Here is a 24,509-nt window from a genome sequence, read left to right on the forward strand (position 1 = left end):
CCATCGAGTGCCTATCATCGTCACCACCTGGACCCGCTCCACCGCAGCTCCGACTTCAAAGCAACCCAACAATCCACTAAAGAGCACCTCGGACATGCCGGGAAGAACCCACTACAAAAGTCCATGCCGCGACCGAAGCTCCACTCGACGCCATCATCGTTGCCAGAACAGAAACCAGCGCCCCGCCTCCGCTAACCACGCGGCGAAGATGCCGCCATCCACCGGTCTTCCAGTCGTAGCCGACTCCAAGACGATGCCCCCAAGGAGGAGAGAGACATGAAGACGCCTTCATCGCCCGATCTAGCGGATCTGAGGTTTCGTTCTGAAGCCCAAGCCATGGAGAGGAGGAGCACACCTCCATGACGACACTTCCAAGAAAGGGCACAACACCCGCGGGCGCCGCCATCGCCGGCTCCAATGCAAACGGAGCAAGGATTTCTCCCCGAGACATGTCGACCACCTCTACCACCACCGACCGCCGCCCACCAACCATCACACCTGCCGAGGCTGGCCTCCTTTGTGTGGCAGGATCCCACGATCCAACGCGCCCAGATACGCACCACCCCTGGCCATAGCCGCCGACCACTACCGCCACAGAAACCAGCACCGCAATGCAAACGAGCAACACCCAGATCAGAGAGATCCAAATCGGAGCTGCTCGAAGGAAGCCGTTGGGCAGGAGCAGACCTTCGACCCACACCACACCTCGCGCCCCGGGGAACACAACCAGTCGTGCCCGACGAGCGCCAGCCGCCGGCCATCGACCTGCGCTCCACGCACACATCTGGATCATCGCGCACACACACGCCATCCACGCAAGCTGTCCACGCCCAGGTCATGCAAGAGCCCGGAACCAGGCCGCTGCCCCGGCGCCCCCACTCGCCGCCCGCAGCCGATGCGAGTCACCGCACGCCCGCAGCCATTTGCCGGCCGCCGCCGCAAGCTCCCCCTCGCCAGCGAGCCGTCGGGGAAAAGAGACCCTCGCCGCCGCCGGATCCATGCAGGCTTCGCCCGGTGGAGCCATTGGCGACGGCGAGGGGAGGAGAAGCGGTGGATGGTGTCAGAGGCGCCGCCCGAGTCGCCTCTTGCCTGAAAAATTATATCATAAGAACCTCTTTCGAATACAATCCAGTACAGAGTAGTATACTTTTCATAGCATATACTCTACTTCATATTTTGTTAGTCATTTTAGATGATGCAAGGGCACTTGAAAAAAAAAGAATATTTAGATGGTACAAAATGTGACTTATCCCAAAACAACAGAAAGTGAATAAATTTTTTTAATGGACAAAAAAAAGGAAGTGAGTAAAATGGAAATTGTCACGAAAGGACAAGCCCCGTCTTCTCTCTCGCAGTTTGGGATCGAGGCATCGAGCTTTTCTTCCTCCCGTAAAATCTCCCAATCGACCGCCGCTGGGAGAGAGCAGTCGCGCCGGAGCCGGAGGACTTCTCTGCGCCGCCATCACCACTGTCCACCGTGGCGGGTAGGGGAGGGGTACGTGGCGTCTACTGTAGGCCGCCGTCGGTGCTGGGAGCCATCTCCGCTGGTGCTCTGGGGCCGGGGCCTCCTGAGCCTTTGCTGGGCGCTGGAGGAGCGACGCCGGGGCCCCCTCCGGCCGGGAAAGTTTGCGCCAAGATCAGGATCTGCAGCCGTGGAGTCGAGCCGCCACGCCTTGGTGAGGGACCGAGGGGATGGATTCCCCCATGGCGGAGAAGGCGACGGTGAGAATCCCATAGCCTTTCGTGTTGCCGTTCTTATTCTTGTACCGCCGGTAGATTCGGTGGATGACCAAGTGATTGTACTTTCTTGGCAAGAGCGTGCTGACATCGCATTAGGAATCCAAGGGAAATGAACAAGTGGTGATTGTAATCGGAACAGATCTGGGGTATTTGACCGGTGTCGCATTGTCGGCCGCATTTCCTCGAACCTTGCTCCCAACTAGGATGTCATTGAGCACCGTAAGGACCTGCGGGTTTGGTGTGTTGGAATGGGAGTGACACTGACTGGGAGTAGTGAGATTGGATTTTTTGGGGTTGCTCATATGAGGTGGAAATTCATGCCTTTGTGGGCTTTGGGATAACTTTGTGCTAATTTGGGTCTCACGTAGACGCACATTCGTAGTTCTTGTCACTATATGGCTTGGTACTACTGTTTGTTCTTATATCTGTTAACTATTTCGAGTCTCTGAATTTGGTTAATCGGCAACAAAGTAACCTGATCCATATTTCTGTATGCAGAAACCAGAGGAGGAAGATAGGTTGAGCGTGCTGCCAGATGATGTTTTACTGTCTATCCTGCGGAAAGTCGACATAAGCACGGCCGCACGAACAAGTTCACTGTCAACACGGTGGAGGCAGCTGCCCTGGCTGCTGCCTGAGCTCAACATTGATGTCAGCTGTTTCCTACCTGCTCCACGCTCAGACCCGATTGAGGCAAATGACATGCAGGAAGCTATGGTGGCTCTAACCAAAGCAACCAGGAGTTTATTGTCTAAGCCTCATAGAGGATCCACCACCACGAGGCTGGACCTTGTGATCTACTTGATCAATACTTTCTTGTCTGACCTTGGCCCACTGGTGGGTGACGCAGTCGATTGTGGTTTGTTAAAAGATTTGGATCTCACCATTCATGACGGGACAGATGCTCTTGACCGTAATGAAGAGTATATGCTTCAGCGAGCGCAGGATATATATGGGTTTTTCACTGCCTACCCTAGTGTGCTCCATTGCCTCACAAAGCTCTCTCTGTACAATGTATGCTTCAGTGAACTGGACATCAATCGTGTCCTGTTTGACAGCTGCAAGGAACTGAAGCATCTATTCCTCATTTACTGTGATACTGGCCGTCACACTCTCTGTAAGATAGATGCACCAAATTCAAAACTCAGTGTTTTAGAAATCCACTTCTGTCGCTTTGAGATGCTTGAGTTGGTCTGCCTTCCAAAGCTGGAGAAGCTCACATGGTATCATTGGTTGTCTGAATATAGCCCTTTGCTGTTGTGTTATGTCCCATCTCTTGGGGAATTAGAACTCTCATCTGCGTTAACACTAAAGCATGTACCATTTAAATTAAGTGAGGTTCTACATGGAACCACAAGCATACATACTCTGACGTTGGACTTCCAAGGAGAAAAAGTACCACTTTTTTTTTTGTATTCAGTACATTTGTCACGCCTCTGTATTTTCTGTGTGGTCATATTTATCCGGGATATACCATGGATGAGTTTTTGCATGATAGAGTACAAATAGAGCTGTAAATAATTCAAGAACCTCCATACATGTACTGTTTTCTATAGATGCTTTTAAACTGTTTCTTCTTATTTTGTTTTTATCTTGTGGTCAGCTTTGGATGCAACCTGAAATGAAGCAACTCTGCACCGCATTCAACAAGCTAAGGAAGCTGTCTGTGTGTGGTATCTTTGTTGAATTTGACATTATATGGACGACAGCCTTTCTTGTGGCGGCACCCTCCATTGAAATATTATGTATTGAGGTAACTTGTGCAGTTCCAGTCTAGTATTCCAGTTGAAGTATGTTTCTTATTACCCTTCTAAAATAATGCTTTGTAAGCTTCTCTCACTCTACACAACTTATGAACACATCTTCACCTTTCATCTTTGTAAATTGAAATGAAAGGTCCCTTTCTTTTAGCCCCCCCCCCCCCCCCCCCAAATCCCTTTATTCTGTACATTTAGAGCAACTTGTTTTATCGCAAATGAAAAGGGATTTGTTTTTTCAATTCCAGGAAAGTCAACTATATTCGTATGTTTTCCTCATGCAATCTAGGTATGGGACCATGACACATGCGGTTGGGACGAAAATTATAACAGAAAGTTGCTATTCGCCGATAGAAAAAATCCTGAGTGGGAGATGGACTCGCACAGCTCCAAGAACTGGCTACTGAAGGAGCTCCAGATCTCTGGCTTCAGGCCGCTGGAACAGCAGTTTACATTTATAAGGGCCTTGCTGGAGCGAGCCCCCAACTTGCAGACGATTGTCCTGAAAGGAGACATAGAGTGCGTGTGGGATTGTGTCGCCCTCACAAGAGAGTCTTTATTTCCAAAGAGTGAGGCTGATCAAGAAATGGTGGTGAGGCGAATCACAGACGGCAAACCCTTGCCCCGAGTGATCTTCCATGAATGATCCTGTTTTCTTCGGATCATCTTTGTTGTTTAAGCTGCAAGGACTGAGTTGTCTGTATGACCTGTATCGTTTTGGGTGTTCAGTCAGACAGTTGGATATGGGCCTGTGTAATGAATTCAGTGAGAGTGAGAGATTGGTATGTGCTAGGAACTAAGGCTGGGTTTCATTTCGTGAGAAGCACAGCATGCATGCAAGTTCATGTTCAAGTTGAACTTCTGGTGCTAGCTAAGCTATATTCTTTCTTTCTTTTGGTTGGTTGCTTGCATGCTGGGAAAACCATTAATCCTGAACTTGTGATGCCTGCGCTATACTGTTGTATATACTTGGTTCTCAACTACTCCCTTCATCCCACAAAGTAAGACATTTTTGCAAGCTATGCAAAAATGTCTTACTTTGTGGGACGGAGGACATACCTTGCGAAAGCGTGTTCCATTGTGGGATGGAGGGAGTAGCACACATCTTCTCTATAATATGCAACTTATCCAAATAGTTTTCAATGAATAAGCATGTTGTCTACATGCCTTATAATTATGTTATTTACACTGTAAGTCTGTAAGGGTGGGTCATTTGTAACGTTTTCTATGTTAACTCGAACACTTTTCTATGATTGGCAGCAGTGTGAAAGCCTTGAAGTTCTTTTTTTTTGGCATGCTCAAAGCCCTAAGGTTGTCAGGGCAAGTAAGAAAATGTTTGGGCCATAGGTATGTAGCGATTCGTTTTCCAAAGATAGGCAACTAAGCAGGCGATGAATAAGCCCTAGCCCAACCCGTTCATCTACCCCTCTTGACGCCGCTAGGTCGCGGCTGGGAGTTCGGGGGGGGGGGGGGGGGGGCTGTGGGATGGCGAAGGAGATGGGTGGTGCTCGAGCGTTGCACGACATTGGCGTTGGTGAAGCCTGCGGTGGCTAGAGGGATCTAGCACGGAGGTCTTCATTAGTGGCCCGGCCTGGCCAGATCATCAGAGAAGAAGGCCTCGGTCTATGGTTTTGAACGACTGCGAGCTCAACATCAAACTTAGACCTGTTGTACAGTGGCATGGGTGTTTTCCCTAGTTTTTCTTTAGGGAGTCTTTGTGTTTGGTTTAGGGCGACGAAGCGGCAGCTTTGCCCCAGGGTAGTTCTCTTCGCCCTGTCTTCGTTCCATTGGTGTGTTTTGCACTTGTGGAGGGCATGTGGAGCTGTGGCTCGAGTGGGTCTTTAGAGATTTGATCGGTTTAGGTTCTAGATGGATCCATCTGGATTCATCCAGCTTTCGTGGTCTTCATGTTTCTTCGGAGCCCTTATCGATGTGTTTTCTTTCTTTTGGGTGGCAATTTGCTTCACAGATGGTGGCCATCGGCGTCTCATGGTCTGCATCGACAATTTCCACAAATATAGATGCAGGAGGCAAAAGACTACGACACCCCACAAATATTGAATGTATTTCAATTTTTCCATATGCATGGTGTCAACAAGTTGTGTGGCTTTCAGGCAAACATGGACAGCTCTACTTTTCTTAAAATCAATGACCCCCTTATCCATATTGATATTTCGTTTGTTTAGTTTTAGTTTGTGTAATAAATAAATAAAGTTTATAAAAGCACAAACTGGAAAAAATGGAGCTCGGACCAACAACCACAAGTCTGGCCCAAAAAGGCAAGATGAGGGCGAATGGATTCGTGGGCTGGGCTGACTTTGTCACGACAAACGCTGGGAAGTCGAGAGAGCGCGGCCCGGCAGCTCGCGGGCGGGGATCGTTGGTCGGGGCGGCCGGCCGCCGGCGTCCACCGTCGGGGCTCGGGCTCGGGGCGACGCGGGTCCTAGTCCTCCTCCGGTGGCGGAGGCGGCTCCGCGCCCAGCTAGCGGTTAGCCTCCTCACTCACACCGCCCACGAGCGAGTAGAGTAGTTGTGCAGCTGGGGATTCGATGGCCGCTTCTGTACGAGCTGGGCGCGCGGGGTGCCACCGTGCCAGCGGCGGCGGCACGCTTGCCGGCCTGCGCTTCCACCGCGAGTGGGAAACGACGGCTTGCTGCGGCGGCGAGCACCGACTGCGCAATCGGTGATTTCCTAGATGCCCCCCTCGTCTATTTTCTTCTGCTGCTGTTGTTAATTCCATTGGCTGTCCTTAATAAGCTACGGGAAACGAAGTAGAATTGCGGATGGCATTGTTGCTTCTGTTAAACCAAAAAATTGTTTTCGCTGTTTCAGGTGTTTATTTATTGGATTGGATTGGACAAGTTGCGGATTTTTCACCAAATTTCTGCGGTGGTGTGGATAGGCAATAGGCCCCGCCTGTCACACACATTGTGACTGCCCATGTCTGAAACGAAGCCGACCTCTGAGTCAAGTTGGTCTAACTTCTACGAAAAATCTACTAATGGGACGAATGGCAGAGTCAAACTATTCGGCTCAGATTTTTAAGATCCAGATGTGGACTCCTCCACCCCTCAAGGGCCAAGCTCACTCTGATTGCTTGCTTGGTCTGCACACTGCTGGTTGATACTCTCCTCAGGTAAGCGCATGCATCTTTGTACCTTTATCTGTAATCCTGCCACTATTTGCATTCTGCAACCCCGTCCTCACCCGTGTGTGCAGTTCTCCACAGCTCCAAGTCCAGAATGTCCTCGCCGCCACCGGAGCCGTGTTCTGGTTTCGGAACACCAAACTTCCCCTTTCAGGTGTGATTTATTTAACATCTTCAACCTGATAGCCCTGTGATACATACAACATCATCCTACTCAGTGGCGGAGCCAGGAAATTTGAATTAGGGGGGCCGATTGCAGTCAAAATAGGTTGAGGAGGGCCAAAGCATAGAAAAAATAGACTTTAAGCATAAAAAAATTGCTAATCATGCACTGTTCATCAGTGAATTAGTAGCAAACTCCTAATGTCAAGGGGGGCCAGGGCCCCTGCTGGTCCCCCCCTGTCTCCGCCACTGATCCTTCCTACTTTATCAGTAGTTTCATGGTTCTACATGTAGTATTTGCTCGCCATGTCTTCACTGTACATACCTTATTCTTGTGGATTTCTATTTTTTGGTCACTTGAGAAATTTAGTTCTAAGTCGGTCAGGTTGTTCATCATGAAGTCTTCATTTAGAAAGGAAAATAATAATGATTTTGTGCAACTCCTGGGTACATTTACACAACTAAGAAATACACATTTTTTTTTTTTGTGAAACTACCTGATTTTTTTTCATAAAGAATCAACATCCAAGATTCTTAACTTAGAAATAATAACTTATCAACCGACTTAGAAGTAGACAATATTTTGATATGAAGTTTCGAGACGTTAAGGAAATACACCTATCAGATGCTCGCAACTGCCTAAAAAAAAGTTGCTCGCAACTAACTACTTTTGTAATGCTTCTTAATTCTATCTAAAATAGGAAAACCATACTCATCCATGCTCCTACAGGCCAACTCGCAAGGGACAAGTGGTGAGTCCAGGATGCCAGGTTATCATTTCTTCAAGCAGGCTACCGGTGAATTTGGCAAGGGCCAATTTGGAAAAGTTTACAAGGTATCCCATTACGAGTTACAGGCACACATAGCACATTTCCTGATCTTGTCAAATACGTTTACTTACTATAATATGGTCCACTGTCTCTCACCACTTCCCACATGAAAAGAATTAATAGTTTCGTAGAGTTTTAGTAACAAGGTGAGAAACATGAATCCTTCTCTACTCCTTGCGGTCACAAAGCAGGCCGAATCATATATAAATTTAACTTATCCAAGCTGTTGAACAGGCATATCTTCCAACCGGGGAAGTGATCGCCGTGAAGCTGCTCCATCAGATGTCAAAGTTTGATGACGAGCAATTCTCACATCATTGTACACAACTTATGAGCACCAACCATAAGAATCTTGTGAGACTATTGGGCTATTCCTACGGAGAACATGAAGAATCACATCTGTACGATGGGAGAGTAATACGCGGTGTATACAAACGCAGGTTAATCGGCTTCGAGTATGTACCCGGCGGAAGTCTTGCCAATTTTCTTTCAGGTGCGCAAGCGCTCCAACGCATGTATGTTGTTGAACATATAACCAAAATGATCCTTAAACATTTACATTCTGGAAATAATCATCTTCAGTCCCTGACTGTAGAACAACATCTCGGATGGAGTATACGCTTCAAAATAATAAAGGAGATCTATGAGGGTTTACAATACCTTCAGGAAGCTGGCATTGTGCACTTTAATCTCAACCCAGGTAATATATTGCTAGACAATGGAAAGATACCAAAAATCACAGAGTTTGGTTTATATGAGATGTTCAAGGCAGTAAACGACGGAGCCACAGTTACTCGAGGGTGTACTTACAGATTGAGATAGTAAGTTGATGTCTGCTTGACATGCAATTTTTTAATCAGCTAATTTGGGTTGTCTTTATTCTCACTTTGTATCGTTTGTGTTATGATGCAGTATGGCACCAGAAATATATTGCTATGGAAAAATGTCAGAACGGTCTAACATCTTTAGCTTGGGCGCTCTAATTAAAAGTATAATGGCTGGAACTACAGACTCGAGCATTCATCACATGGATGGTCCTAAATGTGTTGAGCATGTATGAATAAACTATTTTTTGTTTCTATTTTAAAGATTATCAGACATATGGCAATAAAAAGTTTACTCTATATATGGTTTGTAGAACTCAAGTTTAAAATTGTCACTTGTTCGTAGAACTCAAGTCTAAATTGTCACTTAAAACTGTTGCTACTCCAAGTTTTCTCTTGACAACTTTGCTCTTGACCCTGTGCTAGAAATTCAAATGTCATAAGATTTCATAATGTGTCATTTACCTATGTATACACGCTTGTACTCTCTCTTTGAAGGTACACAAAAGCTGGAGGAAAAGGCTACAAGAGATAAGGAGGTATCGCTCATTTGAAGCAGATTGCCAGCAAGTGAGCACTTGTATCGGAATCGCAGTAGCCTGCATGCACAGAGACCCAGGTGAAAGGCCACTGATGAAGGATATTGTTCGTAAACTATATGAAGTAGAAACTAGGGAAGATTACCTGTCGTCGCGGGTAGAACAGGTATGAACATTCTATATGATCTCAGAAGGTTTTAAAACCTCTCACTGTATTTTGAAGCTTGCACTCATAGGATGTATGCCGGATGGTGAAAAAGATGTCTGTGAAGTCCATAATTTACATACACATGTAGCGTAGGCACTCTCCTGTTTTACTTTTTGACATAGTCACCAGTATTGTTAACAACTAGAAGAGCAGTTCATATCCACCGTTTCTTACTTGAAATGTTTTGGTGTCATCTAAAAGGCTGTTCATGATTATGAAGTCAGGAGAATATCATTCCAAGAGATGGAACACGTCACGAGTAATTTCTCTCAAAAACTTGGTCATGATGGCTTAGGTGCTGTTTATAAGGTGCAGATTCAAAGCATCGCCTCCTTTTGGATTTCTACAAAGTACAGATTCCAGAATTCATTTCCATGTGTTAATAACAGCAGTTGAGCAGGGAAAGCTTGAAGATGGGGAAGTGATAGCTGTGAAGAGATTCGATGAGAGACTAAGAAAACTAGAGGAGCAGTTTGAGCGAGTGGTGAATCTTATGAAACTCAGACACAAAAATATAGTACGATTAACGGGCTACTGCTACGAACCAACAAAAGTACCAGTTCCTGATGACAAGAATCCAGAACTGTACATATGGTGGGATGTTATAGAGAATTTGCTCTGTTATGAGTTTTTGCCAAATGGAAGTCTGGACATGATATTAAATGGTATGGTTATGGAAACTCAAGGTAGCTCTTGTTTACTTTCCACTTCTTTCATACCTATTACTTTCTTCGTGCAGATAAATCTTGCGAACTCGATTGGCAAACTCGTCACAAAATAATACATGGCATTTGTGAGGGATTGCATCACCTTCACGTGGAATGCCAGGATGCCCCCCTTGTCCATGAGGGTTTTAAACCTGCCAATGTTTTGCTAGATAATGGCATGGTCCCGAAGCTAGCGGATTTCTGCACTTCAATGGCTGTCACACCAAGGTAACCACTGGTTCAGAAAACTGCGGCCTATTGATCTAGAATCCAGGATTGGGTGGTAACTGAGTTCAGTCCTTTTATCCCTTCTACTGGAAGCACCTTATCCCTATGTGCTTACTAACTTGACACTCAAGCCTAAAGTAAAATTTGAAAGGAAAAAAAAAGGATAAGCCAGGAAAGCATATTGAACACCGGTCTGCTCCTGCTCCCAGGTTTCTTGAACCGGGGAAACCACTCCCCTTATGGTTCTTCTCGATGACCCATTGGATCTTTCATGATTTGCATATCGTTAGCGTAGTTCCATGATCTTTCAGTAATAGATGTCGTTATGCAGAGGGTACATAGCACCAGAGGTCATGGACACCGGTAAAGTTACAGTCAAGTCAAATATGTACAGTTTGGGTGTTCTGATAATAGAGATCGCAACCGGAGACAGGTGTCCTTGCGACGAATCATCAGGCCGGTAATATATTGAGAATGTAAGACAATCTTATCAATATTGCTCATTCCATATGAATTTTTGCTGCTTTTTTTTTTACTGAAGCTCTTTGATTTTGAAATTAAGAAAATAAATTCAATTTGTGTCTTTTCTCTTAACTCTTCTATAGAACTCTAAGAAGGTACTCACACCCTTCAATATGGTTCTATGGCAATGTCAGTGTGAATAAGGGCATCTCTAGTGCTTAAATCTAAAGTAGACCTTAAGGCATGGCCCACCATGTATGGTATACCACTGGAAACCTTATAATGTTGAAGACCCTATCTGGTTCTTTAGATGGTGCCCACCTGTCAGACTTCTGCATACAAACATACTTTTGTATTAAATAATACATTGCGTTCGCTTGTGGCTTGACCATAGCGACATGGATGAGTCTTAAGAATATTTTCTTACAACTCCTTGTCGCCATGCTTTTGGCAGACAAATTCTGTAGGCTGTATTAATTCCTTACAGGTAGCGCCAGTAGCGAATAGCACACCTGGCACATCTGCTTTCGCTACAGAATTTATGCGCTGATCTTCTAACTTGTCCTTTAATATTGTTCTTTCCTCCCCAGATTCTTTCTATGTTTGTGCCAAAATGGTTCACATTGTGCACATGTTAAGTACTTCCTCCATCCAGAATTAGTTGTCGCTCACATTGTGCACAACTAATTCCGGATGGAGGGAGTATGAGTAAGTTCTACCTTTTTACCCACTAGGTACTGCAGAGTGTGAACCCTCCTCCCTTGTGCTATATTGTACGGGTTTACCTCTAAGAATATTTCCTCGGCTAACCCAGTTGTAAGATCTAGGAGTATGTCGTAGTTGAGTCAGATGACACATGGCATCACAAATATTAGAAAGCAGCTATTGAATTTCTTTAAATTCATGAAAAATGTAAAATATGCATTTTGAAGCATAATTTAAATTATTTTTTTACAAAGGTCAAGTATCAACTGTCACATAACTATGGTAAACTAGTGAGTGAGAATTTTTTTTCAAGATTCAACATATTAATTATTACTCCCTCTGATCCAAAATAAGTGTCGCAGTTTTGAACTGGGTTAGTTCAAAACTGCGACACTTATTATGGATCGGAGATAGTATTATTTTAATATTTTGTGACATGGAACCTATGGATTGTCTGCTTCAGCCGATGTATGCGCTTGACATGTGGGGCTTCCCTATTAGGTTGGGGAAATTTGTTAAACTGGATAAACCATGGAATAAATCAGAAATATGAGTAAAAGACAGTTTTGTCTTAATCGGGCAATCGTTGAGTGAAATTTGTTATAATTATGAATAAGTGTATTTAGTATATGACATAACCATAGCCACCTAATCCAATTTACCAGGCGGTAAAAACTTGGATGCAAGGTTCCAATGTCGAATTGAAGTACCCATCACTTGAAGCGGGTTTCATCCAACAAGTGGAGTGTTGGATCAACATTGGGCTGAATTGTGTGGATATCCAACCCGAAAGAAGGCCTACAATTGGGCAAATAATGCATTTCCTTGAGACTGAATCTGCCAGCCAGAGGTATGACTTTGCAAAGTATACACAAACTCCCCTAAAAAGATGCAAAGTACACACAATCACAATATTTTCTGTGTGTATTATTTCTGTTTCATTGTATCTGGCTTTTGAAACAACTCTACTTTAACATATATGTCTACTGAGAGAAAGACCATACTTAGTGCAATGTTTCTACTTTGTACTCCTATTTAGTTAGTTGGCCGATTGCCTATTGAGTGTAGTGTGTATTTAAGGTTATATTATCGTGCTTGCTTGAGCGTATAGTGATCATCTGGCAGCACAGATATAGTCAAACAAAAAGAGTATGTAAAGAGTACATACTCTGTGTGTGATGAGATAAATGGCAATAGGAAAGTGCAACCACTTATGCTTTTCGATGGCCATTTTAGTCCTATTGGACAGGAATTGCAATATGGATGAAAAGCACTACATGTATCATTCCTAATAATATTGTATTGCACAAAGTACTTGTATGTGTCTGGACATTGAGACCACTTAATCAAATAACTGATAGTAGGAAACCAGAAGTGCTAATGTGCATCATGACCATTGTGGCCTTATGGCAGGTTTAGTAAGTGCCAAAGTGCCAGATTATTGTAAACATTGTACCATAAGGATATAAGGGTTTCTAGTCCACACCTTTTGTTATCGCAATTTCGTATCGTTTTTCCTCGTTGAAAAAATTGGTATATATACATAATGACCCTTGTATGCTTGATAGTATTACCACTACGGAGAATTCATCCTGTCTTCTGAGAGCAGCATCACAGCATGGTCTTCTTCAGGTTAGTGTTATTCGGAAAAAAATTATCTATTGTACGCTAGTAGTTATGGATTACACTTTCACAGGAAGGAAAATACTAGTTCAGCAAAAGGAAAGGATAATTAAGTCACTAGGGAACATTATTATCATTTACTTCTCCATGATCCACAAAACCTTTTCTGGTGTAGTGTACCTATGTACAACAATGTGCAAAAGCTCGCATGAATTAGTGCAGTTCATCTAAAACTTCTGTTTTTAGAAATGGTAAAAATCCATGCTTTTAGAATATGCACTGAATTGTTATGGTCACTGTAATTAGCTCTGCAAACACGAATGGTAGAAAAGGGTAAAGTAAATAAACAGATGCGCACTTGGGACCATATATTGGTATGGAATCCATTAGGTGTTGTAACATTTTCATTTTAGGTTGATAATAGAAATTTCTTCTTTTAGTGGCGAAATAACATGATTTAGAAGTTCATGAGGAGAGATACTATTACCATGGTACTTATTATTAAGGAGGGTTTTCTATGGCAGAAATGCGTGATCAAGCAAATGAACTGAAGGCCCTGGAGAGCATGTTAAGTGATGCAAGTGCAGAGCCAACAAAGCTATCATATGCACTTTTAAAATCAGTTACAAGAAATTTTTCTCGAATGATCGAGCGTGGTGGGTTTGGAGCTGTTTACCTGGTATATACTTTGTTTCTGATCATCTCTCAAATCACAATTTTTCATATGTTACCCCATTGAAGTGAAATGTTCATGTCAATGCTAACATGTACGGTGAGTGAAAACAGGGAATTCTTCCAAAAGGAAAAGTTGCGGTGAAGAAGCTCTCTATATTGCAGGATTTATCTAATAATGCATTCGTGGACGAGATTGTATGTTTGAAAAAGGCACATCATAGTAATGTAGTCAGACTTCTAGGCTATTGTGCACTTGCACACGGTGAACTGATGGAAGTGAATGGAACACATGTGATAGCACAGGAAACACAAAGGTTACTCTGCTTTGAGTATGTTCCTAATGGAGACCTTCAGAATTATATTAAAGGTATAATACTTGCAACATCATATCCTCATTTTTACTGACTGAAAAATAATCATTGGCCTTAAATTTTGGAAGTTAATGTGAGCACCAAATATCTATGGGGTCATTTGCCTTACAACCCAAGGACTAATGTGTAAAAGTCTATAAACTGAAGTGGGTTTGTAAAAAGCTGTGGGGTCAGCTGAACTCACAGCTTACACATAGCGCCACCATTGGTTTAGGGGTTGATCGAAATTGAATTTGATTGCATGGCTAGATATTCAAGGTCGCGTTATATTAATCCCAAAACTAATTCAGGAGCCTTACAATTGCAATCGAGAAAATATCCAGTGAAACTAAGTGGTTTCTGCCGGATGGAGTAAATTACATAAAATCACCACTTCGAGGGCTAGGTTTGTGGAAAACACTAGGATACAGATTCGCTGTAGACAACATCACGTCTAGCGTAATTTTTTTTGCAAAAACCACTGTCGGAGTAATGGGCCACGGGTAGGCTAACCCGAGCCCCAGAACCTTTCAAGACATCGGGGTAGGCTACGCCCCTCAAGATCCCAGGACACGGTGCCACCTTTAGAGAAGTCGGCGGCAAGGCAACCGACTAGCCACTCGCGGCCGAGTCCCAGGAACGACTTCAGGATAAGCCGACTCCTGACTGCCGACTTCCCAAGAAGCCGACCTTGGGGAGTCGGACCACGACTCCAACAAACCCCATATCCTCATCGGGAGGGACAGGACCGGGGAGTGGCTACAGTAAAGCCCGCTCCCGCCCCTTATCAAGGGTAGGCATGGCCACAGCATGTCGTACCCGGGGAGATCTCCGTGCGGTGTGGCACTGTTGCCATGTCGGCCCTGACATCAGCGCTGAAGAACCGAATCCTGCGCCCACGACGGCTTGTCTGTACGACCCTGGGGCGGCGGGTCCTACCAGCCAGTGGGACCCCAGGAGACGGCAAGTGCGCCACCAGTCGGCCCCTGAGAGTCGGCCAGACCCTCCCTCGGGGCCCACGCGCCATTAATCAGATGTGACGGAGAGTGGCAATAGTGATCGCCCGCCAGGCGGCGGGGCTGTTGCCACGACTCCATGACCAAGCCCGCGTCATTAGAAGCACGGCTACGGTAATCAGCAGCCGGCAAGACCCGCCTGTGGCGGACGCGGCCTGTTGGCTCCGTACCTGGCCAGTCGGCGGGCCCCAGCAGTCGGCGGAGAAGACGGAGGCCGGAGGCACTGACGGCTGGGCCCGCGCCCAGCCGAATTACCATTGTACCCTTGGGGGGTAGGCCTATATAAACCCCCAGGGCACCCATGCAAAGGGTTGGAATCCATTAGCTTTAGACCAGATCATATAGGAGGGAGAGAGCTAGCCTTGCCCTCTCCTACCTCCAGGAAATAGCTCAAGGAGCAATCGTGTAAATACTTTGCCATAGTGATCATGCGGAGACCCCGTAGAGCAGCAGTAGGGGTATTATCTCCCTGGAGAGCCCTGAAGCTGGGTAAGATTCGCCGGCGTGCATGTCTACGCCTCATCCCGTTTCCAGGCACCGGAGATGTTCTACTCGCCCCCACCATGATAAGCCATCCTTTGGCATATGTCGCACCCAACCCCCGACATTTGGCGCCCACCGTGGGGCCTGGTGCACCGCCGTCCAGAGACCTATTCTGGACGGGAACCATTTTCCTCCCTGGCGAGCGCAGCTAGCCAGGCACGCCAGACGGAGTTTGCGCCGACGCGCTGCACGGCGTTGAGATCGCCGCGCAGCTAGCCGCCTCGCCGAACTTGTCGGCGAGGTTTGCATCTCCGACGAACCTGCATCCGACGCAGGCACGGGCGGCTCTGAGAGCCTCCTCGCGGGCCTCCTCGATCAACTCCACGTCGCCGGCGAGCCTGCCGTGGACTTGGAGTCTGTAGGTTCCACCGACCCAATGCTGGTTGACTCCGACACCGCGTCGCTCGACGCGTTCCCCACTAATGTGGTGGTCTACGACGAGCCTCTCCCTCGTGCGGAGAGCGGCGGAAGCACCGTCACCGAGGTGCTCGTCATTAGTCATGACGAGCCTCCCGGTGGAGGAACGCATGACCCACTTGGCGCGGCGCTACAAGACCTGTCTGCGCCCATTCCGGAAGACGCTGACGCGGAGACGTTGGAGGCGCGCCGCCTTCAGCTCGTCGAAGGCGTGGAGAAGCTGGCTAGCATGAGACGCTTGTCAGAAGCCTACCAGCGGGAGATGGATCGCGCTGTTGGCGGCTCGCCAGCCCCAGTTGGGCCCAGCCGCCTCGGCGCGGTCCAACAGCGCGGCATAGCCATCGCCAACCTGTTCGGGGCAAGTCGCCCTGTGTACGCCACGCCTGCGGAGAACATTCGAGCCGCCCAGGCGGCGGCAGACGAGCTGGACAATTTCGAGGGCGAAGAGCGCCGCCTGATGATGGAGCGAGTCCAGCGGCTCCTCGACGTGGCTGCCGCGCAGAACGAGGCCGGCTGTGGCACGGAGGCGCCGCAGCGGCAAAACGACGACCTTCGCCGAGATCAAGGCGCGACGTCTCGGACGCCGACTGGCGGTGCCCGAGGAAGAAGAGACAAGGATCCAACTGTCAGCCACAGTCGGACTCGCATTACCATAGAGCGCGACCGAGACGGCCGCCCGAGAGCAGTAGAACGGCGGGACGACTGTTCGCCTCCTCCTCGCAGGGAAAGGCGAGTCTCCCCGCCGCCTGTTGATCATCCGACTCTTGGCGACCGCCTTGGCCGCCAAGAGGGAGTCGGAGAAAACGACGCCCGCCACCGGATCGACCGGCTTCACCGATCCCTGGCGCTGGAAGAAGAAGACGAGTTGGGTCCGCCTTGTTTGGGCCCCGCATTCGAGACGAGCCCTTTCCCAAAGGGTTCACGCTCCCAAGAGACACGCCCAAGTACACCGGCTCCGTGAAGCCGGAAGACTGGCTAGTCGACTACTCCACGGCTGTCAGCATAGCGAACGGCAACAAGCGTGTCGTCGTAAAATACGTTCCGCTCATGCTCCAGGGCACGGCCCGGACATGGCTGAACAGCCTGAAGCCCCGCAGCATCAACAGCTGGGTCGACTTCACCGAAGCATTCGTCCGCAACTTCACCAGCACATACAAGCTTCCTTCCAAGCCTCGTCAGCTCTCCTTGTGCATGCAATGTCTCGACGAGTCAACTCGCGACTACCTCACGCGTTGGGCCGAGCTTCGGAACTCCTGCGAGGGCGTGCACGAGGTGCAGGCTATCGAGTACTTCACCGTCGGGTGCAGAGAAGGCACCCTCCTCAAGCACAAGCTCCTCTGCGACGAGCCAGAAACCCTCGACGAGCTGCTGATCATAGCAGACAAGTACGGCACGGCCGACTCCTCCATGAAGGCGGAGATTCAAGTTAGCGCAACTGGCAAAATGGCCCCTCAAGCTCCAAGAACTCCGGCGGGAGATGCCAGTCGGCGGCAACAGCAGAGCGACCACAAGCGCAAGGCCCCGCAGCCGGCTTCTAGCAGCCGGCAGGTTGCAACAGTCGAAGCCCAGCAGCCGGATGGGCAACCTTCACCCAAGCGACAGAAAGGTGGCAAGCCCAACTGGTTGCCGGCCTTCTCATACGAGCAAACCCTGGATGGTCCTTGCAAGTTCCATAGCGGCGCGAAGCTGTCGAATCACACCACCCGGAAGTGCCACTGGCTCACAAGGATCGCCAAAGGAGACGACCTCCTACCTCCCCCGCCTGCTGGGCAGCCGCCGCCGCCTCCGCCCCAGCAGCCGACTGTCAGGCCAGTCGGCGCGATACAAGACGAATACCCCAAAGAGCACGGAGCCTACGTGGTGTTTACCAGTATGGCTGACGATCAACGCAGCAGGCGGCTGCAGCGACAAGAGGTGAATGCAGTAGCATCAGAGACACCAGAGTTCATGCACTGGTCCGAGAAGCTTATCAGCTGGAGTAGGGCTGATCACCCGGAGGTGATGCCGAGTCCGGGCTCCTATGCCTTGGTCTTGGATGCCACCTTTGCCATGGATAGACGAGCCGCTCGTTTCTCGCGAGTTCTGATAGACGGAGGCAGCAGCATCAATATCCTGTACAAGGACACCATGGAGAAATTAGGAATCAAGCAAAGACAGCTTCAGAACAGCCGGACTGTGTTTCACGGCATTGTTCCTGGGCTTTCCTGCTCACCAATCGGCAAGATCCTGATGGACGTCCTCTTTGGAGACAAAGATCACTTCCGCCGAGAGTCAGTTTGGTTTGAGGTGGTGGACCTTGAGAGCCCATACCATGCACTACGCCTACGTTCATGGCGGTCCCCCACTACGCCTACCTCAAAATGAAGATGCCCAGTTCCAGGGGAATTTTGACTATAGCCGGCGACTACCGGAAGTCGTCTGCCTGTGCAGCTGAGAGCAGTCGGCTAGCCGAGTCCTTGGTGATCGCAGCCGAGAAGCGGCTCCTTGAGCAGGTTGTGGCGATGGCCGGCAAGCAGCCAGAGGTGTCGCCCAACCCAAAGGAGTCGGAGGCTGAGGGTTCGTTCAAGCCGGCCAAGGAGACAAAGAAGATACCCTTGGATCCGGAGCACCCAGAGAGGTACGCAGTCGTAGGCGCAAACCTCGACAGCAAATAGGAAGGCGAGCTCGTCGATTTCCTCCGTGAGAATCGGGACATCTTCGCATGGTCCCCCAAAGTCATGCCAGGTGTACCGACGAAATTCGCCGAGCACAAGTTACATGTCCGATCTGATGCAAAGCCGGTCAGGCAGCCCCTGCGCCGCCTATCAGAAGAGAAGAGAAGAGTCGTCGGAGAAGAGATAGCCCGACTCCTAGCAGCCGGCTTCATTATGGAAGTATTCTTTCCAGAGTGGCTAGCCAATCCGGTCCTGGTACTGAAGAAGAACAAGTAGTGGCGAATGTGTATTGACTACACGAGTCTCAACAAGGCCTGCCCCAAGGACCTGTTTGCTCTACCAAGAATTGATCAAGTGATAGACTCCACCGCCAGATGCGAGCTGTTGAGCTTTTTGGATGCATACTCAGGATATCACCAGATCAAGCTGAACCCGGCTGACAGACTGAAGACCGCCTTCATCACGCCATTTGAAGCCTTCTGCTACCTCACCATGACATTCGGCTTGAGGAATGCCGGCGCCACCTTTTAGCGTTGCATGCAAAAGTGCCTCCTCAAGCAACTCGGGAGAAACGCCCACGTCTACGTGGACGATGTGGTGGTGAAGACGGAAAAGCGTGGAACACTGCTGGAAGACCTCAAGGAGAATTTTGAGAACCTGCGTCGATTCCAGATCAAGCTCAACCCCGAGAAGTGCGTCTTCGGAGTACCAGCCGGCCAGCTCCTTGGCTTCCTGGTCTCTGAACGCGGCATAGAATACAACCCTGTAAAGATCAAGGCCATTGAGAGGATGGAGGTACCCAGCCGACTGCTGGACGTGCAAAAGTTCACCGGTTGCCTGGCATCCATCAGCCGATTCATCAGTCGGCTAGGCGAGAAAGCTCTCCCCTTATACCAACTCATGAAGAAGACCACCTTTTTCAAGTGGAACCACAAGGCGGACGAAGCTTTTCTCCAGCTGAAGAAGATGCTGACTACTCCACCCGTTCTGGCGGCTCCGACTCCTAAGGAACCTATGCTCCTATACATCGCCGCCACCAGCCGGGTAGTCAGCACGGTCATTGTAGTGGAACGCAAGGAGGAAGGCAAGGCACTACCTGTCCAGAGACCGGTATATTACCTAAGCGAAGTACTGTCAGCCTCCAAGCAGAACTACCCTCACTACCAGAAGATGTGCTATGGCGTGCACTTTACCGCCAAGAAATTGAAGCCTTACTTTCAAGAGCATCCAATCACTATGGTCTGCACGGCCCCACTTGCCGAGATCATCGGAAGCCGAGGTGCTTCTGGCCGAGTGGCCAAGTGGGCCATAGAGCTGGCTTCCTACACCATCCACTACCAGCCCCGCACCGCCATCAAGTCACAAGCACTGGCCGACTTTCTCGTCGACTGGGCCGAGACCCAGTACCTACCTCCAGCGCCCGACTCCACCCATTGGCGGATGCATTTCGACGGATCCAAGATGCGCACCGGCTTGGGAGCCGGCGTCGTCCTCACTATCCCTAAAGGCGACAAGCTCAAATACGCCCTCGTCCAAGTTGCAGTTCTGGTAGTCGAAGAAATAGCAGCACCCTCATGGGCCCAGCCCATCCTCAAATTCCTGGTGAGCAAAGAGCTGCCGACTGATGAGACCTCAGCACGGCAAGTACAACGCCGAGCGGCAGCCTACACAATACACTAGTAGAAAAAGGGTCAAATGTGAAGCACATTAGTGCCGGTTTGAATTTGAGCCGGCACTAATGTGACCATTAGTGCCGGTTCCAACGGCTAGGCGGGCGGGCATCATTAGTACCGGTTCGTGGGTAACCTTTAGTACCGGTTCATGCCACGAACCGGTACTAATGAGGCTGTGTCAGGCTATGGTCAGCCTGGGGCCCCCACGAAGACCTTTAGTACCGGTTCATGCCATGAACCGGTACTAGAGTTTCTTTGTAAGCTGATTTTAGTCCCACCTCGCCAAGAGAGAGGAAGTATGAGCGGTTTATAAGCCGTGAGTGCACAGACAATGACGAAGAGTTGCAATGCTCACCTACATGTTGATTAGCTTCAAGCCTTGCGGAATAGCATAGATTGCACTGAGCTATGTGCAGTGCAGTCTACACTATTCCGAATGGCTTGAAGCAAATTAACGAGCATTGCACCTCTTTTTTATTTTTAATAACTTATTTGAACTCCAGACTTCTTTTGTGTTTAGTATGCAGCATTCAAAGCAACGTCATCAATTTCCAACATGTTCTGACATCATTTGTTGTTTTTCAGTCATTTACCTAATTGTTTAGAGAGCTAAATGACCGTGAAATTGAAAATCACTACAAAATGAATCCTGAAAATGTTGAAACTTGGCATGGTATCATCATATCACCCGTATAGCATGCGCGAAAGAGTAGAGAGGGTCACGGCAAAAATTGGACGCACTTCGTGTACAAACTGGACAAACTCTTTCAGAGTATCAGGGTTTCGGACGAGAACTCATCTGTTACATGGCCACTTCAATGTTTTTTAAACTTATTTGAACTCCGGACTTCTTTTGTGTTTAGTATGCAGCATTCAAAGCGACGTCATCAATTTCTAACATGTTCTGACATCATTTGTTGTTTTTCGGTCATTTACCTAATTGTTTAGAGAGCTAAATGACCGTGAAATTGAAAATCACTACAAAATGAATCTTGAAAATGTTAAAACTTGGCATGGTATCATCATATCACCCGCATAGCATGCGCGAAAGAGTAGAGAGGGTCACGGCAAAAACTGGACGCACTTCGTGTACAAACTGGACAAACTCTTTTAGAGTATCAGGGTTTCGGAACTCATCTGTTACATGGCCACTTCAATGTTTTTTAAACTTATTTTGAACTTCAGACTTCTTTTGTGTTTAGTATGCAGCATTCAAAGCGACGTCATCAATTTCCAACATGTTCTGACATCATTTGTTGTTTTTCAGTCATTTACCTAATTGTTTAGAGAGCTAAATGACCGTGAAATTGAAAATCACTACAAAATGAATCCTGAAAATGTTGAAATTTGGCATGGTATCATCATATCACCCGCATAGCATGCGCGAAAAAGTAGAGAGGGTCACGGCAAAAACTAGATGCACTTCGTGTACAAACTGGACATACTCTTTCGGAGTATCAGGGTTTCGGATGAGAACTCATCTGTTACACGTCCACTTCAATGTTATTTAAACTTATTTGAACTCTGGACTTCTTTTGTGTTCAGTATGCAACATTCAAAGCGATGTCATCAATTTCCAACATGTTCTGACATCATTTGTTGTTTTTCGGTCATTTACCTAATTGTTCAGTATGCAGCATTCAATTTCCAGAAGAAAATAAATAGAAGAAAAGAAATAATGCAGAAAATAAAAAAACTATACAAAAAAATTACTCAAAAATAAATAGAAGAAAATAAATAATGCAGAAAAGAAAAAACTATATAAAAAACTACTCAAAAATAAATAGAAGAAAATAAATAATGCAGAAAAGAAAAAAGTATATAAAAAATTTGTTGGCGCGCTGCCCAGTGGGCCTGCCAGACCTAGGGTGTGCAAATGCAGGCCCAGAAAGGCCAGTAGGCTCACAGGGCAGCGTGCCCTAATTAATTAGGCCCAGAAGCCTGCTATATAGAGGAGTTCGAAGAGGTAGCCACGGCTGGGTTTATAAACCAGTGCGGCTGCCCTTCGCCCGACGAGGTGGGACTAAACTTTGGGGTGGCAGCGCGAGGCCTTTAGTACCGGTTGGTGGCTCCAACCGGTACTAAAGACCACCCTTTAGTGCCGGTTGGAACCACCAACCGGTACTAAAGGCCTGCTCTTCCCGCCTCTTGGCCTGGCCAAAGTTGGCCTTTAGTACCGGTTGGTGGCTCCAACCGGTACTAAAAGCCTCTCCTATATATACAACACTTACGAAAATTCAGTTAGATCTCTCACTTCTTTCGTCTCCAACCTCTCGCGCGCCGCTCGAACCCATCCTCGCCGCCCGTCGTCCGTCGTCGTCGTCGCTGTCCCCGCCGCCGCCCGTCGTCGTCGCCGTCTCGCGCTGCCGCCCCGAACGCCGTGCGCCGCCGTCCGTCGGCGTCCCGCCGCGGTCCCGTACGTCTCTCACTCTCGCGTATACTCGTCGCGCCGCCGTCCGTCATAGTCGCACCCGGCCCGTATGGCGGCGCCCCCGCCCATACGTACGCCGCCGCCCCCGCCCCGTACGCCGGCGACCCCCTCGTACGTATGGGACGGCGGCGTACGGGGCCGCACATATACACACATACACACACATGCATATATACGTACACACTACACACACACACATACACACACACACACACATTTTTTTTACTTATTTTCTATTTTTTAGAAAAGTTAATTAGATGGTCGAATGTTTGATTAATGTCGAATGTTAGATGAATTAGCTAGATAGAAAATTGTCGAACTAGAGATTTGAACTAGTTGAATAATTAATATAACTAGTTTATTTTTAATAAGAAAATTATCGAACTAGTTTATTTAGGTATATGAGATTTGAACTAGTTCAATAATTAATATAACTAGTTTATTTTTAGTAAGAAAATTGTCGAACTAGTTTATTTAGGTATATGAGATTTGAACTAGTTCAATAATTAATATAACTAGTTTATTTAGGTATATGAGATTTGAACTAGTTCAATAATTAATATAACTAGTTTATTTTTAGTAAGAAAATTTAGGTATCTGAGATTTGATGATCTAATTAAAATATTATTTGTTAATGAGTTTTTCTGTTTATTTAATTTTTTATATATTTTGAGTTTATATAAATGTTAGATTAATGTTGAATGTTAAATGAATTAGATAGAAAAGTTAAATATATAGTAATGTCAATTGTTAGAGATGAATATAGTTAGATATATTAATGTGAAATGTTAGATGAATATATATTTGGCTAGATATTAATTAATGTTAGATAGTAATAGGTGTTTAATATTTCACCTATATGAACATAGGAAATGTTATCTGACGACGAAAAAGATTTCATTATGTGCGAACACTGTGAAGACCAGCGCGGCCTGTGCGACAGAAATTTCCTTGTTGATGGTAGGCGCTTCAGCATCAAGCTGGATGAGACATTCGAAGTTGATACAGTAAGTCACTTTGTCAATTATTATTTGAATGCAAAACTTATGCTTCATTTGCTTCAACTTATAATTTTAAATTTTCACTATTCTACTAGCGCTTCCCCTGCCATGCAAGAATTTTTGTCTTGGATAAGATAGGTTTTAGTGCTATAGATGATATGGAGGTAAAGAGAGTTTACTTGAAGACGGAGCATGGGTATACTTTCAACGTCAAATTATATAATGGAGACACATACACCCATTTTGAATGCAAAACTTGGCAAGCACTATGCAAGGCTTATGCATTTGAGCCTGGTATGGTTGTCACCTTTGATATTCGTCCGGAAGATGATATTGAAGGTAATATAGACATCTGGGTCGATGTGCAAACGCCTCCAGTTCTACCATTATGTGAGTTTTTCTCAACCATGCATGCATATGTTTATGTCTTTGATACAGTTTATTCAAAAATAGTTGACAACTAATTTGTATTGTCAGCTTATTTCGGTTCAAGCAAACATGTCCGGCGCTTGGTAGACAGGACCTACTACTGCCCCGGGGCTCAACTAAACTGCGAGGAGATAAGTCATTATGTTTCATGGCTTGAGGATCTTAATACTGTCAAGGCAATTTTTTTTTCCTGAACTTAGAAATGTTAGTACTCAAAACGTGCGACCAATGATGATCGTATTGAACTACGGCCACATCTATAATTGAAAGATGGTAAGATTTTAACTATTTGTCCTTAATTAGTGCATCTTTTGCATACATTATTTTTGAAGCTAAACTTTCATTGCTTAGTATATTAATTACTATACGATGTTCTTCAACAGGGAC

The 24,509-nt window shown here is 46.9% G+C and overlaps 2 protein-coding genes across 6 annotated transcripts; both read left to right on the top strand.

The window, feature by feature from the left end:
* The first annotated feature begins 1,330 nt into the window (after positions 1-1,330).
* Positions 1,331-4,461, top strand: LOC123087706 (uncharacterized). 2 transcript variants are annotated; one of them, XM_044509800.1, is made up of 4 exons: positions 1,331-1,722; positions 2,239-3,135; positions 3,344-3,493; positions 3,746-4,461. In XM_044509800.1, the coding sequence occupies exons 1-4, from the start codon at positions 1,693-1,695 to the stop codon at positions 3,902-3,904; spliced, it is 1,236 nt and encodes a 411-aa protein (XP_044365735.1). In that variant the 5' UTR covers positions 1,331-1,692; the 3' UTR covers positions 3,905-4,461. The 2 variants fall into 2 exon arrangements, with proteins under 2 accessions (XP_044365735.1, XP_044365734.1); XM_044509799.1 differs by having other exon boundaries at positions 3,787-4,461.
* Positions 4,462-5,781: 1,320 nt separating this feature from the next.
* LOC123087707 (cysteine-rich receptor-like protein kinase 25) lies at positions 5,782-23,644 on the top strand. Of its 4 annotated transcripts, XM_044509802.1 has the most exons (17): positions 5,785-6,180; positions 6,330-6,633; positions 6,717-6,799; positions 7,538-7,642; positions 7,872-8,130; positions 8,233-8,458; positions 8,550-8,691; positions 8,960-9,166; positions 9,410-9,517; positions 9,609-9,873; positions 9,948-10,143; positions 10,475-10,619; positions 11,976-12,160; positions 12,879-12,942; positions 13,458-13,612; positions 13,720-13,975; positions 23,562-23,644. In XM_044509802.1, the coding sequence occupies exons 3-12, from the start codon at positions 6,740-6,742 to the stop codon at positions 10,605-10,607; spliced, it is 1,701 nt and encodes a 566-aa protein (XP_044365737.1). In that variant the 5' UTR covers positions 5,785-6,180; positions 6,330-6,633; positions 6,717-6,739; the 3' UTR covers positions 10,608-10,619; positions 11,976-12,160; positions 12,879-12,942; positions 13,458-13,612; positions 13,720-13,975; positions 23,562-23,644. The 4 variants fall into 4 exon arrangements, with proteins under 4 accessions (XP_044365739.1, XP_044365738.1, XP_044365737.1 ...); XM_044509804.1 differs by lacking the exon at positions 23,562-23,644 and having other exon boundaries at positions 5,782-6,180; positions 9,598-9,873; positions 13,720-14,158; XM_044509801.1 differs by lacking the exon at positions 23,562-23,644 and having other exon boundaries at positions 13,720-14,155.
* The last annotated feature ends 865 nt before the right edge of the window (positions 23,645-24,509 follow it).

The sequence above is a fragment of the Triticum aestivum genome, chromosome 4A (genome assembly GCF_018294505.1).
Source record: "Triticum aestivum cultivar Chinese Spring chromosome 4A, IWGSC CS RefSeq v2.1, whole genome shotgun sequence".
Lineage (NCBI taxonomy): Eukaryota > Viridiplantae > Streptophyta > Magnoliopsida > Poales > Poaceae > Triticum > Triticum aestivum.